Source organism: Oncorhynchus mykiss, chromosome 5 (assembly GCF_057628025.1).
Source record: "Oncorhynchus mykiss isolate SJ-2025 chromosome 5, ASM5762802v1, whole genome shotgun sequence".
NCBI classification, from domain to species: domain Eukaryota; kingdom Metazoa; phylum Chordata; class Actinopteri; order Salmoniformes; family Salmonidae; genus Oncorhynchus; species Oncorhynchus mykiss.
The window spans coordinates 45,561,181-45,578,598 of NC_143026.1; the positions used below are offsets into that span (position 1 = coordinate 45,561,181).

A 17,418-nucleotide genomic window follows, 5' to 3' on the forward strand; every position below is an offset into this window, starting at 1 on the left:
TGCATCCCTAGTCAAGATTGAGGGTAAGATGAACGTAGCAAAGTACAGAGGGTTCCTTGATGAAAACCTGACCGACATATGTAATGGGGAACAAAAATAAAAATGACAAAACAATTCACACAATGAGACAATGCATGTGCAAGCATTTTGCGGGAGACAGTTGAGCCTTTCTGGAGAGAGGCTCGCCTATATCTTCACCACACACCCCTCCCCTTCTTCTTGTCTCAACACTTTAAACTATACTCAAGGCACATTATCTTCGCACGTAATTGAGATGCTTTCGTTGACAGCCGCAACACAATAATCAACTAGGCCCATTGCCACCCGCGCTGCCCAAATTGCTGGCTTCTTGTCTTTCAAGGAGATAATGATCCTCGATTCCTCTGTGGTTTAAGTCATGCTTTCTGGTGAAGTGTTTTGAGCGATTCCATTTAGTTCTGTATCGACAGGAGAAATTTGGACAATTTATGTAAATGTATTTTCCATTTACTTCCCGATTGGACCCATTTCTCGCCTGTTCTATTGGTTTTCATATCAACTTTATTTTGTTGTCCAGAAGCCAAAGGCACAATCCTAGTCAAATTATCAACCCCATCCTAGTTTTTGGATCTTTAGATTCCCCCTATTTCTGTGTTTCTAACAGAGATTTTAATGGAACCGCTATCAGGTGCGCTGTTTAGAATGGTGTTTTCCTCTCTAATTGCATTTTTTAGCAAATGTTTCAAAACAACGTTTTATTGGCTGCTTCATTGCATGAGTTGCATGTTCTGCTAAGACGCATTACCATAATCGAAGTCTTATTTCTGTCATTCTGAGCCCAGTGGGGAGGACACCCTAATGGGTTATATGCACCCAATGCATATGGATCCGGTAGATTTCTCAATCAAACTGAATCGCAATAGTTTCAAACTAAATGTATCTTTCCGGTATCGTATTGGAGCCCAGTGCCTTCAGGAAGTATTCACACCCCTTGACTTTTCCCACATTTTGTTGTGTTAGAGCCTGACTTTATAATGGATCAAATTGAAACCCTCCCATTATGTCAAAGTGGAATAATGTTTACAAATGAATAAAAAATGAAAAGCTGAATGTCTTGAGTCAATAAGTATATTAACCTCTTTGTTATGGCAAGCCTAAATAAGTTAATGAGTAAAAATGTGCGTAACAAGTCACAATCAGTTGCATGGACTCACTCTGTGTGCTATAATAGTGTTTAACATTATTTTTTAATGACTACCTCATCTCTATACCCCACACATACAATTATATGTTAAACTCAATTATTGCACATTGTATGTGGTCCATGCAAGTCCCTCAGTCAAGCAGGGAATTTCAAACACAGATTCAACCACAAAGACCAGGGAGAATTTCCAATGCCTCGCTAAGAGGAGGGCGGGGGGGGACATCGAAATCCCTTTGAGCATGGTGAAGTTATTAATTACACTTTGGATGGTGTATCAATACAACCAGTCACTACGAAGAAACGGGCGTCCTTCCTAACTCAGTAGCTGGAGAAGGAAACTGCTCAGAGAATTCATCATGAGGCCAATGGTGACTTTAAAACAGTTACATAGTTTAATGGCTGTGAGTAGGAGACAACTGAGGATGGATCAACAACATTGTAGTTATTCCACAATACTAACCTTATTGACAGAGTGAAAAGAAGGAAGCCTGTATAGAATACAAATATTCCAAAACATGGACCCTGTTTGCAACAAGCCACTAAAGTAATACTGCAAAAATTGTGGCAAAGCAATTCACTTTTTCTCCTGAAGACAAAGTGTTATGTTTGGGGCAAATTCAATACAGCACATTACTGAGTACCACACCATATTTTTAAGCATAGTAGTGGCTGCATCATGTTATGGGTATGCTTGTAGTCTTTAAGGACTAGGAAGATTTTCAGGATAAAAAAATAAATGGAATGGAGCTAAGCACAGGTACAATCGTAGAGGAAAACCTGGTTCAGTCTGCTTTCCACCAGACACGGGGAGATGAATTCACCTTTCAGCAGGTCAATAACTTAAATCATGGTCCAATCTACACTGGAGTTGCTTACCAAGATGATTGTGTTCCTGAGTGGCGGAGTTACAGTTTTAACTTAAATCTGCTTGAAAATCTATGCAAGACCTGAAAGACCAGATTTTGAAAAGAATAATGGGCAAATGTTGCACAATCCAGGTGTAGACAACTCTTAGAGACTTACCCAGAAAGACTCACAGCTGTAATCGCAGCCTAAGGCAATTCTAACGTATTGAGTTTGAATACTTATCTAATCAAGATTTATTTGTTTTATTTTTCATTTATTTTTTGACAGAGTATTTTGTGTAGATTGTTGACAAACAAAAAGACGATTAAATCCATTTTAATACGACTTTGTAACACAACAAAATGTGGAAAAAGTTGAGGGGTGTAAATTATTTCTGAAGGCACTGTATCTGCATCAAATCGTGTTGAAAGGGTAAGATCCAGTGTAAACCTGGAATCGCACGATATGTTGTGTGGTCCTCACCCTACAGCTCGGGAAACCATGCAGTTTATTAGACTCCAGATGAAATAAGTTATGATGAATTTCACAGGGTTTTGAAAGTGCTCAGTGATGAACTTGATGCTCACTTCCAAAAAATATTGATGATCTTATTCTGGTGACTTGATGGTCGATGCTTGACTGCTATTTGGCGAGTAAATCCTTTAAAAATCCCACACTCTATCTTTGAGCTGTTATTGGCTAGAGCACACCTGCTAAAATCAGAGTAGGAACATTTGCTATTTAACGCAAACATTTTTTTGACCTAACTATCGAGTTGAAAATGCGATGGAAACGCATTGAACTTTACATTTTTATTCAGTTCATGAAAACTTAAGTGAAAAAGTACTTTTTTACTTTCATTACATAGTGGCGCAGCCAGTCCACATTCTTTGGGGAGAACCCTGCTCTGCTCTCATGTAGAGCCCTATAGAATCCGCGATATGGACAGAATCAAGGAATCCAGACATTAAAACAGAATTCAACAATAATCAAAAATGTATTATTTGCTCAAGAGTATGATAAGACAGTAACAAAATGCATAAGTATTTTCCTTATAGCAGGTGCAGCAAAATGATTATGATACTAGCTCCTAACAATGCATTCAAATGTCAAACTATTTCAAATATAAGGGGGGGGGGGGGACCAAAAATACATGAAATCAAGAACATTGGATCTGATTAACAATCCAAATAGTACTGTTGCATTAATCAAATGTAATCTGTACAAACAGTATGTACACTGGGAGAGTTTCCACAAGATCATCTAAGAATGATACGTCTAGCAGTATATGTTTTAGAGTAAGCTGTCAAGAATCCAGTGTATACATTATGGGAGATGGAAAGGCTTTCCCTAAAACATAAAGGGTATTTCTAACATTTTTCCCAGACCTCAAAAGTAGTCTCCTGATGTGGTTTAAGCATTGTTGGGAATTTAAGACCCTCCAATTTTGTTGTATTTTTCTATAAAAAAAAAAAGTGTGATTTTGAGAGAGCCTAAAAAAAACAGAAGAAAAGTCTGAAACGTGGAAAAACAAAACGGAGAAAATGGGATTTGGGAAAAAAAATAAACGGAAGTAGGCAAAAAGGTAAATGTATTTTAAAATGCCCTTACATGCATTTTATTAGTAGTCACCCGCTGAATCCAATGAGTTCAATCATGTCCTTCCCTGGAATTTAGACCAAGGTTTTTAGTTAGAGTCTGCATAACAGCAGTTTAACAGCAGTATATGGCAGGCAACACAGCTCCCTAGCCGCCATATCCAACCACCCGCCCCCAGGTCAGATAGTAATTAGACCCACACGATTACTGCATTTCTCTTATGGGTAAAAAAGCTCTTTGATCAGTGTCATCCTTCACAGACACAAAACCTGTCTCACTCTACTCAGCTGTTTCTGCAACAAAAGCTGAAAAATGACACCATGGAGGATGGCATCATCACTGCTTTTCTGTTTCTCATAGCCCAGAAGCCCACGGAAATTGAGAAGTGTATTGAAATGTCTGAGACTAAATAGGTCCATTTTCTTTAACCCAATGTTCACATTTTGTGTTGATTTTGAATGTGTGAGTCTGCAGTTTGCAGGGTGAATGGCCTGAATTGTACTTAAATCAGTTATAGAACCCATTGCCCTTCTTGGTTGTGAGGTTCGGGGTTCGCTCACCAACCAAGAATTCACAAAATGGGACAAACACCAAATTGAGACTCTGCATGCAGAATTCTGCAAACATATCCTCCTTGTACAACCTAAAACACCTAATAATGCATGCAGAGAAGAATTAGGCCGATACCTGCTAATGATCAAAATCCAGAAAGGAGCTGTTAAATTCTACAACCACCTAAAAGGAAGCGATTCCCAAACCTTCCATAAATAACAAAGCCATGACCTACAGAGAGATGAACCTGGAGAAGAGCCCCCTAAGCAAGCTGGTCCTGGGGCTCTGTACACAAACAGACCCCACAGAGCCCCAGTACAGCAACACAATTGGACCCAACCAAATCATGAGAAAACAAAAGGTAATTTCTTGACACATTGCAAAGAATTTACAAAAAAACAGAGCAAACTAGAATGCTATTTGGCCCTAAACAGAGAGTACACAGTGGCAGAAAACCTGACCACTGTGACTGACCCAAAATGTAATCTTGCACTATGTACAGACTCAGTGAGCATAGCCATGCTATTGAGAAAGGCTGCCAAAGGCTATGTGCCCACAAAATGAGGTGGAAACAGTGGTGGCCCACTGTTGTTCATTATCTATTTCACTTGCTTTGGCAATGTAAACATATGTTTCCCATTTCAATAAAGCCCCTTAAATTGAATTGGAATTGAATTGAGATGCCCCACAAAACCCGGGGGGGAAAAATGTAATGATTTTGAGGATTTTCATGACATTTGATCTATAGAATGGTCATTTAGAGGAATGATTGTTGACATATATTTGACATTTGTATCTAAAATCGTAATTGAGAAATAATTCATCAAAATTTGCATTTTTATGACATTTTGGCCTCATCCAGGCCTCCCTTTAAGACTCTCTAAGACACATGTTTTATTTATTTGTAGGTGCTACAAAAAAATGGTCATTTGAAGCTTTACTGCTTTTTCTATAATATATTTAAAAGAATAATGTTTTTAACATAACTATTTAAAATATAAAAATGTATAGTGAAGACATCAAAACTATGAAATAACACACATGGAATCATGTAGTAACCCCCCAAAAAATATATGTTTGAGATTTTTCTAAGTAGCCACCCTTTGTCTTGATGACAATTTTGCACACTCTTGACATTCTCACAACCAGCTTCTCCTGGAATGCTTTTCCAACAGTCTTGAAGGAGTTCCTGAACACTTGTTGGCTGCTTTTCATTGCAAACCGTCTCATTTAGGTTGAGGTCAGGTGATTGTGGAGGCCAGGTCACCTGATGCAGCACTCATCACTCTCCTTCTTGGTCAAATAGCCCTTACACAGGCTGGCTGTGCGTTGGGTCATTGCCCTGTTGAAAAACAAATGACAGTCCCACTAAGCGCAAACCAGATGGCATGGCATATCGCTGCAGAATGCTGTGGTAGCCATGCTGGCTAAGTGGGCCTTGAATTCTAAATAAATCAGACTGTGTTCCCAGTAAAGCACCATCACACCTCCTCCTCCATGCCTCACGGTGGGAACCACACATGCGGAGATCATCTGTTCACCTACTCTGGGTCTCACAAAGACAGTTCGTTGGAACTCATCAGAACAAAGGACAGATTTCCACCGGTGTAATGTTCATTGCTTGTGTTTCTTTGTTTATTTACAGCAATTTTATCTTGAAGGCCTGATTCACGCAGTCTCCTATGAACAGTTGATGTTGAAATGTGTCTGTTACTTGAACTCTGAAGTATTTATTTGGGCTGCAATTTCTGAGGCTGGTAACTCTGATGAACTTAGCCTCTGCAGCAGAGGTAACTCTGTCTACCTTTCCTTTGACGGAGCCAGTTTCATCATTGCGCTTGATGGATTTTGTGACTGCACTTGAAGACATTTTTAAAGTTCTTATTTACCCGCATTGACTGACCTTTGTGTCTTAATGTAATTATGAACTGTCGTTTCTCTTTGCTTATATGAGCTGTTCTTGCCATAATATGGGCTTGGTCTTTTACGAAATAGGGCTATCTTCTGTATACCACCCCTACCATGTCACAACACAACTGATTGGCTCAAACACTTTAAGAAGGAAAGAAATTCCACAAATGAACTTTTAACAACTTTTAACCTGTTAATTGAATTGCATTCCAGGTGACTACCTCATGAAGCTGGTTGAGAGAATGCCAAGAATGTGCAAAGCTGTCATCAAGGCAAAGGGTGGCTACTTAGAAGAATCTCAAATCTCAAATCTATTTTGTTTTGTTTAACACTTTTTTGTGTTATTTCAAAGTTTTGATGTCTTCACTATTATTCTACAATGTAGAAAATAGTAAAAATAAAGATAAACCCTTGAATGAGTAGGTGTGTCCAAACGTTTGACTGATAATGTATATATTTTTTTATTTGGCTAATGTTTAAATATATTGTTGAACATTTATATCTGTTTTATAAAATGTTTTATTTTTTTGCCTGATTCAGTTTTTTTCTCAAATAAATGTTCCTCTTATGTTTTTCCAGGTTTCTGCTTTTCCCAGTTTTTATTTTTTAGGTCTTTCACTCTCAAAATCCCAATTTTTCTAAATAGATTTTTTTTTTTTATGTTGTAAGTCCACAGAGCTTCAACCACATCAGGAAACCACTTTTGAGGTCTTGGATTTTTTTTGGGTGTAGGTACCCTTTAATTCAAGTGTGCACCAGCAATTGACCATTGGCTATTAATGTTTCTGTAGCGCTCATGTGATTGCAGTTTTCAAAACAAATGGCCACTGGATTGATGTGAATAATATCATGATATCATTCTGCCAGGCAGTCATAGGCAGGTTTTTTTGGGGGGGGGGGGGGATCCCTTTTCCCAGAAGGCGGTTGTCATTACATTAGCTTCATTGCTAACGGCTACACAAAGTTCTAACGTTCATGTGCTGTTGCCTCGACAGAGAAGTTAAAGGAAAATACTAATCACTGATTTTGTTCATGTCTCATAATAATCTTCGGCAAATTAATGAATGTTCTAATAAGTTCAATAAAAAAATATTGTTGAACTCTGTTTTGATGTCTGGATTCCAGGATTCCGTTTGCGTTCTCCGCAGTGCGGATTTTATAGGACCACCATTTACTATATGGGCATATCAAAGTTCCAGAGTGGTATCTGCTACTTTTAGCGTTATGATCCAATTTGTAAGCACTACCAACAGTGTGAATGTGAAAATGGATTCAAAATGGTCGACCTCTGCTGGTGATTTTCAGGATGTGCAATGATGCAAGTAAAGTAGGGCTGTGATTGGTTACGTTGCCTAATATATACCAATTTCTCTGGGAAAAATTGCCATAATTTTAAAACAAGCTGAGATCCCACTATGGATCTTTGATATGCCCCTAAGAGTATATTATGTTCAACAATATATTGAAAAAGTAGCCAAATTAAAAATGGTGTATTTTCAATATTAGTGTGTATTTTTGCCAATATTCATTTAATGAATGTATTTTTTTATTAAATTGAAATCAACAGAGCAAGCAGTAAAGCTTCAAATAACACCCATTTTTGCTTTGTAGCACCTACAGATTAAACATAATGTAGTCTTTAAGTCTTTAAGGAGGCCTGTGTATGGCCTCAATGTAATAAATATGCTAACTTTTATTGATGATTTCTTATTTCTTATACTTTGATACAAATGTCAAATATATGTCAACAATCCTTCCTCCAAAATACTATTCTATGGATTAAATTATGTAAAAATCGCCCAAATCATGGTATTTTTTCGTCCTGGTTTCGTGAGTAATCACTCTTGAAGTGTGTGTTATTGACATACTGTAAAGCACCGAGCCATTGCCATTGTGTGAACTGCTCCCATTTCTGTTCCTCTTAGTACTCCGTTGTTGGGAAGGGGAAGGATCCAAAAATAGCCTCCTGTACGCTTCTTGATCCTCTGCCAAAACCTTGTGTTGCACTTTTCTTCCTGTTACACACATTGTCACCTCCCTTCTCTTTCTCTGCTCTGTTTCCCTCTGTTCTCTTCCTGTAAATGTTGTTAGCTCCTTGACTCCGAGGAATCAAAATGGTGGTTCAGTTCACTGGGGAGCTGGGAAGAGAAACTGCCAGGTTCTTTTTTTTTCTTCTTCGAAAATTAGACTGTAAATGAGCCCGGGTTTTGAACATGATTTGGGTAAATCATTTCCTACTGCTCAGCAAAGTGAAGATTTGTATTGGTTAAACTACATTACAGTCACTTAGCCTAGTCGTGCAGCCCAGTTGTGATGGGAGTCAGCGGAATCTTGTGGGATCATGTGAACTGCTTCAGGGGATGCATATGACAAGGATGTGGAGCAGAGCTGCGTTGAGATGGAGGCGAACAACAGTCAGTGTGTGTACTGTAGGCCTAATAATAGGCGTGATTTTAGTTTCTTGTTTGCATATTGCCATGGAGATGATGGAGGCTACCTACTGGAGGTGTATTCTCCATGAAATACACTAGAGTGATGGTGGGGATGTTTCTGACTGCTCAGCTCCCTCATATCCATCCACACATCTAAAGGACTTTGTATTGTATGACATTTGATTTTGGCATCACTGTGGCTTTACCTTGCATTCTCTTACTTTGCTGATGATACGTTTTAGATTCTCTGTTTACTGAAATGAATAAGACACAATTTACAATGCAAAATATGGATGGGATTATTTTACATCTCTCTTCTCTATTCTCATTCTATTCTATTCCCATTGTCACTCTATTCTATTTTCACTCTATTCTATTCTCACTCAATTCTATTCCCATTCTCACTCTCTTCTATTCTCATTCCATTCTATTCTCACTCTGCTCTCTCTCAAAAAACTCTTTCCCCTTTTCTCTGTCAACAGAACTAGCTCAGTGTTTCCTCCCTCTGGTGGTTAGTTGTAACTGCAGACGCTCAACCTAGCCTCCCTGTAGGAGTCCTTGATACTTTCCCAGATAATGCCCCTATCATTTCTTTTTGAGACGACTACGCGTTAAATTAAAAAAAGCACGGCCTCATTTCATCATGACCTTTTTTATTTTTGTTTTTCCTTTTCTAGGTGATTTTACTCATTTCCAACTCCATTCATGAGCCTGGCTTGGTTTAGCTGTCATGGATGACAAGGCCTCGGTGGGGAAAATTAGCGTGTCGTCCGACTCCGTGTCCACCCTGAACAGTGAGGACTTTGTGCTGGTGTCGCGGCTGGGGGACGACACCCCTGGCTCCTCCACTAATAACGGTAGCGATGACGAAAAGACCGGACTGAAGGTAAGACGAAATAAAGAGTGCCTGGCAGAGTAAACAGAACTCTGACATCTGGTTGAGTTCCCCAATTCACTCTCTCCCTTCCCCTTCACCTGGGCCCTAAGCCCCTAACCATATGATGTTTGCATGGCAGATCTAAAGTGCTTGGGTAGGTTTAAGATTGTAAGCAATGTTGTGATGGTGGTTCCTTCCACCATATTGCTTAGGCTAGTCCTGCCCCTTGCAGATCGGCAAAGTGCAAACAAAGAGAGGGTTCAAGCCAAGGGGAAGGAATAGGGAGCGAATCGGGACAGGTGTGTGAAACTCTCGATCGGCTTGATTTCTTCGTAGTCAACTCACCTGAATACCACGGCCTCAGTCGGTGGGTCATTGGAAGGTAACCACATCAGTGGAGAATCCTCATACTAGCAGCAGACACGCCTGCCTTCTCCCACCACTGATGTTAAGTGACCAGGGAGTCCATCTCGTGTCATCCCCCTTCCAAGGCAATCACTCACATACTGCAACGAATCATCTGATTAAGAAACCCATTCCATGCTCTTTTTCAATTTGTTACTGTAAATAATCACGAATATGCTGTCAGGAGGATTGAGCTGTGTCTCTTGTATGGGGTCAGGTTACACGGGCAAGACAGTCAGGCTCTCACTCTCCTCTATCTGGGCCATTCACTAGTAATGGGGGGGTTGTGATCGATCGATCGATCCGGTTACATATCAGGGTATTACTTTTGACGATGTATCGTTTTGACAATATCGCAGTATTATTTTTGCACTAGTTGGCTGTACCTGCACCAAAACGGCAGTTATTTTTTTGACTTCATAGCTTGTTGTCTCCGTCTTCTTTTTAATAACTAGGGAGACGATTTGTTTTCAGCACTTTTTATTTTATTTCCATGACTGATCAGGACTCGTTTTCTCATGGCTCTCTCTTGTCCCTCTGCTGTACATATTGGTGAGCAACATGTTTGGAACATTGAATCGCAATAAAATCATACTATCGAATCGCAATACATATAGAATTGTGGGAATCGCAATACATATAGAATTGTGGGAATCGCAATACATATAGAATTGTGGGAATCGCAATACATATAGAATTGTGGGAATCGCAATATATATAGAATTGTGGGAATCGCAATACATATAGAATTGTGGGAATCGCAATACATATAGAATTGTGGGAATCGCAATACATATAGAATTGTGGGAATCGCAATACGTATAGAATTGTGGGAATCGCAATACATATAGAATTGTGGGAATCGCAATACGTATAGAATTGTGGGAATCGCAATACATATAGAATTGTGGGAATTGCAATACGTATATAATTGTGGGAATCGCAATACATATAGAATTGTGGGAATTGCAATACATATAGAATTGTGGGAATCGCAATACGTATAGAATTGTGGGAATCGCAATACATATTGTATCGACACCTAAATTATTGTGATAATATCGTATAGTGAGTTCCCTGGCACATTCCCATCTGTACCATTCACCCTGTGGTGCTCAGCTGCCTGTGGGCTGGCTGGCTGGCTGGGTGAATTATTGTCCATTTAAGTATTTCACCCCCCCCTCTCTCTTTTCCCCCATTTTTTTTTCTCTCCCCCTCTTTTGATCTCCCTCTCTCTCCATGCTAACAAACACTCTCGCTGTACAGGTTATTAGACTGTCGATTGTATGTTCCTTCAGTCTCAAGTCATTCTGTCACCCTTCTGTGTATTTGTTCCCGCTAATGTGAAAATGAAACATTAACAACAAAAAAAACAAGATATATAAATAACATGTTAGTTTACCCGTCCATGTTGTACTTTATTTGGTGCTTTTGGACACCCCCACACTGTACTTCCTCCTGATGAGGTAGTGCTCAAAAGACACCAGCAGGTGGTGATAGTGGACTGCTGAAATGACTTTACCCAACAAGTTAAGCCACTCAATTGCCTTCAGTTGAGGTACAAGACAATATTTAGACTAGCCTCACGGAAACTGTACACCTCACTCCCATGTACATTAACAACCGTAATTAGAATTGATTAGAAAAATGAAATAACTCCCTTGGCTATTCTTACACGTACTTCTCCCCCAAGCCCACACAAGGTAGTTGAAGAGGGGAGTAGCGCAGGCTGTCTAAATGTGTTGTTTATTACGCAGGTGATTTCTGAGGAAGGGGTCAGCTTTAAGGTCAGTTTCTCTCTCACTCTCTCTCTCTCTCTCTCTCTCTCGTCCTCTCCCCCTCTGTGCTGTGATTCTGTGGTGACACTATCTGTTCTGTGGTGCTCTTATTAAGTGTTTTCGGGTTGGCTGTTGAATGATTTGATGCCCACCTAGCTTGTCTTGTGATGAGGTAGCTAGCTCAGTTGTTTTGGTGCAAGTTCTTGTCCTAGTTCTGTTTTTTGAGGCTTTACGGCCAGACTCCCAGTCTGCCACCCCTCCTCAGCTCAATACGCCCCTTGTTTGCCACTGTATGTTGTGGTGTAGTGTTAGGCTACTGCTGGAGGCTGAGGAACAGTGCTTTGCAGTCTTCACTAGTTTGCTTTGCAGTATATTGCCTCCCCCTGTATGGTCCGCCTTTGCTTAGCATCTGTCAGCTCAATGAACTTGGCGAATGTGCTTTCTCTTAGAAAGATAGGCTACAATTTGTAAGCAAACAGACCAGTGTTTGGTTTCTAGAAACTTGTAAACCCTCCTGTGGTGATCTAATTCATTCCCAATCGTAAATTCACATACTAATCTAATCACTTCGTACTTCAAGTGCTATCTCTGTTGAAGACGTCGCTTTTCACTCTCAATTCCCTTGTTAATCACTTGGAGAGAATCTTAAGATCAGTATAACATTTTCAACCTAGCCATTCCTGAAGTTGGCGAGGAAAAAGTTACTGAGATTGACTGATGAACTGTTTCTTAGGTAGCCTGAATAATGAACCTTGTATTTTGACCGTATGCTCGTCTGTGTGTGTGTGTGTGTGGGCTTTGGGATTCCTTGTGTCTGTGTGTGAATGCCTGTGTGTCCGACTGTGTGTGTGTTGATGTGCTTGTCCGACCGTCGGTTTGTGTGTATGTGCCTATCCATACGTTCGTGTGTGTGTGCGTGTGTGTGGGTGCCTATCCGTCCGTCCGTCTGTGTGTGTGCCTATCCGTCCGTCTGTGTGTGTGCCTATCCGTCCGTCCGTCTGTGTGTGTGTGTGTGTGTGACAACAGATTGTGGGGAACGGCAGTGAGCAGCAGTTGCAGAAGGAGCTGGAGGATGTTCTGATGGACCCCTCTGTAGCTGAGCAGGCGCTGGGTGGTGGCGTCCCCAGTGGTGGCGGCGTGGACCAGGCAGGCGGGGTAGACCATGTTTTGTCCCCCGCCATGGCAGCACCACCCGAGCCCCAACCGTGCCCTGACCCCCTCGGCACCCCGCCCAAAGTTGAGATGGTGCTACCCGTCCAATCTGCAGCGCAGGAGAGTGAGCTGAATGAACGATCTTACCGTGGTGAGTCAAAGCAAGAATACCAAATCAACTTCTGGGACCCTACACCTTAGGAACTTCTCTAGATCTGAAAGGGTTAGCAGATGTAAGAACTATGGTTATAGCTTAATCTTGTCTTCTGATTGGCTGAGCAGAAATGTCACTTCCGTATATCCAATGTCCTATGGGGTAGGGGCTACGCTTTGATCTGCTGTCTCTCCCCCTCACTAGACCCTCTCTGTATGACCTTTGACATCCACAGGGGATGAGTCGTCATCGGAGTGCAGCCCCAGTACGCCCATCCCAGACGAGGACAGTGTGGTCTTTAATAAGCTGACCTACCTGGGCTGTGCCTCGGTCAACGCTCCCCGCAGTGAGGTGGAAGCGCTCCGTATGATGACCATCCTCAGAGGGCAGTGCCAGCTACCCCTGGACGTCACCCTGTCTGTGCCTGGAGTCTCAGAGGGCACCGTCAGGTCAGGACTGCTTAACAAACAAACTGACAAACCAACCAAAGAGATTTGTGTGCGTGTTTGTGGCTCATAAAGCTCCCGAGTAGTTATTCTGACTCCCATGTAAAATAGTATTTTGAGTGACTAAAATGTCACCCATAATATATATGGGGGGGGGGGGGGGGGGGGGGGGTAGAAATGTTAAATGAAAAAGTCATTTTTCGCTCGCAACCAGGAAGTTTGAGAGTACAGGCTGTGTGGGCGGGGAGCTTACAATTCATGAGCTCACCTTGACTGACAGCTCTTTGAAACGCCCATGTCAAAAAACCTGAATGTATTTAGTAAGCAGTGTTGCAGTAAAATCAGATCAAGCTCATTTGGTGATGCACAAAGCAACTCCAACAACACTGATGCACAAAAAATGCACAAAAAATCTCCCATCTGCCATGTCTGTTGTGATGCAGTTCACAGCAGCACCGACGGATTTGTTGACATGACATCTGCGTCAGAGTTTTAAACGACCCCCCCCCCCCCCCCCCCTTTTGTTCCATGCTGGCCGAAAGACCTGGCTAGCCGGTAACTAGCTAACACCAGACACCGATGAAAGGGGAGACATAGAAGTACCTTTTCCATAGAGACAGAGTGTAAACTCGCTGACACCCTACAGTAAAATGTTGGCGCTAGTAGGTCAGCTATGTAAAACATTCCCCTCTGCAAACACACTTTCTCCGATGTTGGTTACCAGGCGGCACCTATTTCAATTAGGTAAGAGTGTTACCATTGGTGTATTAAAATGAGATGGGGATGTCACCCTATCCCCTTAATAATCCCGCCTCCTGAATCCACGTGTTTGGCATGGGTTAGGGGACCAGTAACTTTATCATCAAACTTGTCAGAGTTTTAAACGACCCTTCCCCACCCCCCCTTTTGAATACCTCCATTAGTGCTTTTGAATACCTCCATTATGTCTCTATCTTGTTATTGTTTTCTTTGCTACCCTTTAACCATAATATGACCTGACTCTTTTTCTGCAGGTTGCTGGACCCCCAGACAAGCACAGAGATAGCCAGCTACCCCATCTACAAGATCCTGTTCTGTGTGCGTGGTCACGACAGCACGCCAGAGAGTGACTGCTTCGCCTTCACGGAGAGCCATTACAACGCAGAGATCTTCCGCATCCATGTCTTCCGTTGTGAGATCCAAGAGGCGGTGAGGACGCGGGCACACACACACACACACACACACACACACACACACACACACACACACACACACACACACACACTCCTTCAATTCCTGTGACTTTTGTTTAGCTCCCTGCTGCCTGGGTCTTCAATCACCGCACTACAGTTCCATCCACATTTGACAGCAGTGCAGATGGTGAGAGCCAGCGCTCCTTCCATTTATCACACAGTACCAGAGCCTCCCTTATACTCTGACAGTACAGCAGAACTCTTCCGTGCTGCCCACACACAATGCCCAAACATTCATGTTGAGGTGAAATATCTCTCTCTGTGTGAGCTGTTTACCCCGCTATCCAGGCCCTCTGGGCTGCACTCTCTGTACAGACACTGATGTACTCAATGCCCATGTGTTTATATCTCATGTCTAGCCTGCAGTTAGTCAGTCAGCCTTAGCCTGCTGTTCTGCTGTACTCTGCTCTGCCTGAACGGGCCTCGGCCTATATAATAGTGTATAACAGAGTTTGCATTCCAAATGGCAGCCTATTAAAAGTAGGGCACTATATGGAATAGGGTGCTGTTTGGGACACAACCAGACAGAGAGCTGGTCTTCCTTACTCTCCTTAGTCTTCCTCAGTGTGCAGTGACCTGATTTTCCCCTTTTCCTTCTTTGGAGAAAGATGTCTCTTGCTATCTTCCAGACAGCCCAGAACACAGACCACCCCATGTCTGCCTGGTGGCTGGACCTCCTCCCTCCCATGACACACACACACACAAACGCGCGTGCACACGGCTCTACAGGAACATTTTTCATTGCTACCACTGGTGCTCCCAACGTTAGGAGCGCCCCATGAAATTTAGAAAGCACAATTGTTTTTATTGTTTGAGTTACAGCCTGTATTGACTACTTTTGAGGCTCATGTTCTGTGACTAGAAACGAATATGTAACGATTTAAAGACCATTAGTTTATTTAAAAGGTTAGCGGTCATATGAATACCTATCATTGGAATTACTAAGTCATTTGTGGAGTAGGTTTCTGCATTGTGTAAAGGCACTATTTTCTCTTTAAAAACGGCAGGTTTGTGATGATGACATGCACGAGGTCCGTCATTCATTCATTGCTATGATCATTGGTCTCCTGAAGAGGCTATCCATTTTTTTTCTGGGCCTCCCAAATATTTGGATATACAGGTAAAGTTACCAGGTTGTTGGCCAGCTAGGCAATGAGGTAACATGACTGAACAAAGTGTAAACAAATGGTTAAGGATGCGCAAGTAGAACGGCCCACGCCGTGGTTTATGGATGTAAAATGCATTCCCGGCGGTCCGACATAGCAGGGGTCTCTTACCCTCCAAGCCTGGAGCCTGCTGGTTTTCTGTTCTACCTGATAATTCATTGCACCCACCTCGTGTCCCAGGTCTAAATCAGTCCCCGATTAGAAGGCGAACAATGAAACAATGCAATGAAACTTGACTTCACGGTCCAGAGCTGAATTTGAGGCGCTATAGGAAGAGACAGGATTGTGTTGAGGCACAGTTCTGGCGAAGGGTACCAAAAACGTTTCTGCAGCATTGCATGTCCCCAAGAACACAGTGGCCTCTTCCTAGATAGAGCTGGCCAAACTGAGCAATCGGGGGAGAAGGGCCTTGGTCAGGGAGGTGACCTAGAACCATATGGTCACTCTGACAGAGCTCCAGAGTTCTTCTGTGGCCATGGGAGAACTTTCTAGGACAACCATCTCTGCAGCACTCCACCAATCAGGACTTTATGGTAGAGTGGCCAGATGGAAGCCACTCCTCAGTAAAAGGCACATGACAGCCCGCTTGGAGTTTGCGAAAAGGCACCTAAACGACTCTCAGACCATGAGAAACAAGATTCTCTGGTCTGATGAAACCAAGATTGAACTCTTTGGCCTGAATGCCAAGCGTCACGTCTGGAGGAAACCTGGCACCATCCCTACGGTGAAGCATGGTGATGGCAGCATCATGCTGTGGGGATGTTTTTCAGCAGCAGGGACTGAAGAGACTAGTCAGGATCGAGGGAAAGATGAACAGAGCAAAGTACAAGAGAGATCCTAGAAAACCAGCTCCGGAGTACTCAGGACCTCAGACTGGGGTGAAGGTTCACCTTCCAACAGGACAACGACCATAAGCACAAGGGCCAAGACAACTCCAGGAGTGGCTTCGGGACTCTCAAGTCTCAAGATGACTCAAGGCTGTAATCACTGCCTAAGATGCTTGAACAAAGTACTGAGTAAAGGGTCTGAATACTTATGTAAAAACGTTTCTAAAAATCTGTTTTTGCTTTGTCATTGTGGGGTATTGTGTGTAGATTGATGAGGGAAAAAAAAGATTTTATAAATTGTAGAATTAGGCTGTAACGTAACAAAATGTTAAGCTATCTGAAAACTTTCCGAATGCACTGTATATCCAAACGGGTTCTCCAACAGATTAATAAGAATGACTATGTTAAACAATTGCGCTTTTCCATTTTTTCAGATTACGACCACTCACTTTCGGTTATTTGAAAATGAAATTATCTCCAAAATATCATTCAAAAAATGTCAGTTTTATTCCACAAGAAAAGACAGAACAAATATTACAACAAATATTATGTTTAATCTCAAATATACTACTAATTGATAAAAAAAAAACAGAACGGTATAATCTTTGTTAATGATATCATAAACAGAACTGAGGAAGTTATGCCACACATGCAGGTAACAAAAATATATAGAAATATTTGCTCTATGGGGAGAATGGGGAGATGGTAAGGAACTTGTTTGTCGGCCCTGTATTAAAGACCATAATTGGTAAAAGATAAATATGTGATAAATAAAAAAAAGTATATCAGTTGCATTTAAGGACCAAAAAATGGACAGTTTGCAAAATAGTTGAGATTTTTGATGTGCCGATTCCATGG

The 17,418-nt window shown here is 41.8% G+C and overlaps 1 protein-coding gene across 11 annotated transcripts in view; it reads left to right on the plus strand.

Moving 5' to 3' along the window:
* Positions 1-17,418, plus strand: part of LOC110523933 (rab GTPase-activating protein 1) — a 136,649-nt gene that overhangs the window by 18,498 nt on the left and 100,733 nt on the right. For 2 of the 11 annotated variants that reach the window (XR_016496079.1, XM_090234998.1), the window contains exons 1-6: positions 8,142-8,249; positions 9,201-9,409; positions 11,563-11,592; positions 12,610-12,886; positions 13,125-13,338; positions 14,349-14,523. Coding sequence is in view for 8 of the 11 variants with exons in the window: in XM_090234998.1 (XP_090091124.1) it covers positions 9,254-9,409; positions 11,563-11,592; positions 12,610-12,886; positions 13,125-13,338; positions 14,349-14,523 (852 nt within the window). In the remaining 3 variants the exon portion in view is untranslated. Of the gene's footprint in view, positions 1-8,141; positions 8,512-9,200; positions 9,410-11,562; positions 11,593-12,609; positions 12,887-13,124; positions 13,339-14,348; positions 14,524-17,418 lie in introns of those variants that run through there. The other 9 variants (XR_016496078.1, XM_090234997.1, XR_016496080.1 and 6 more) reach the window with 7 other exon arrangements.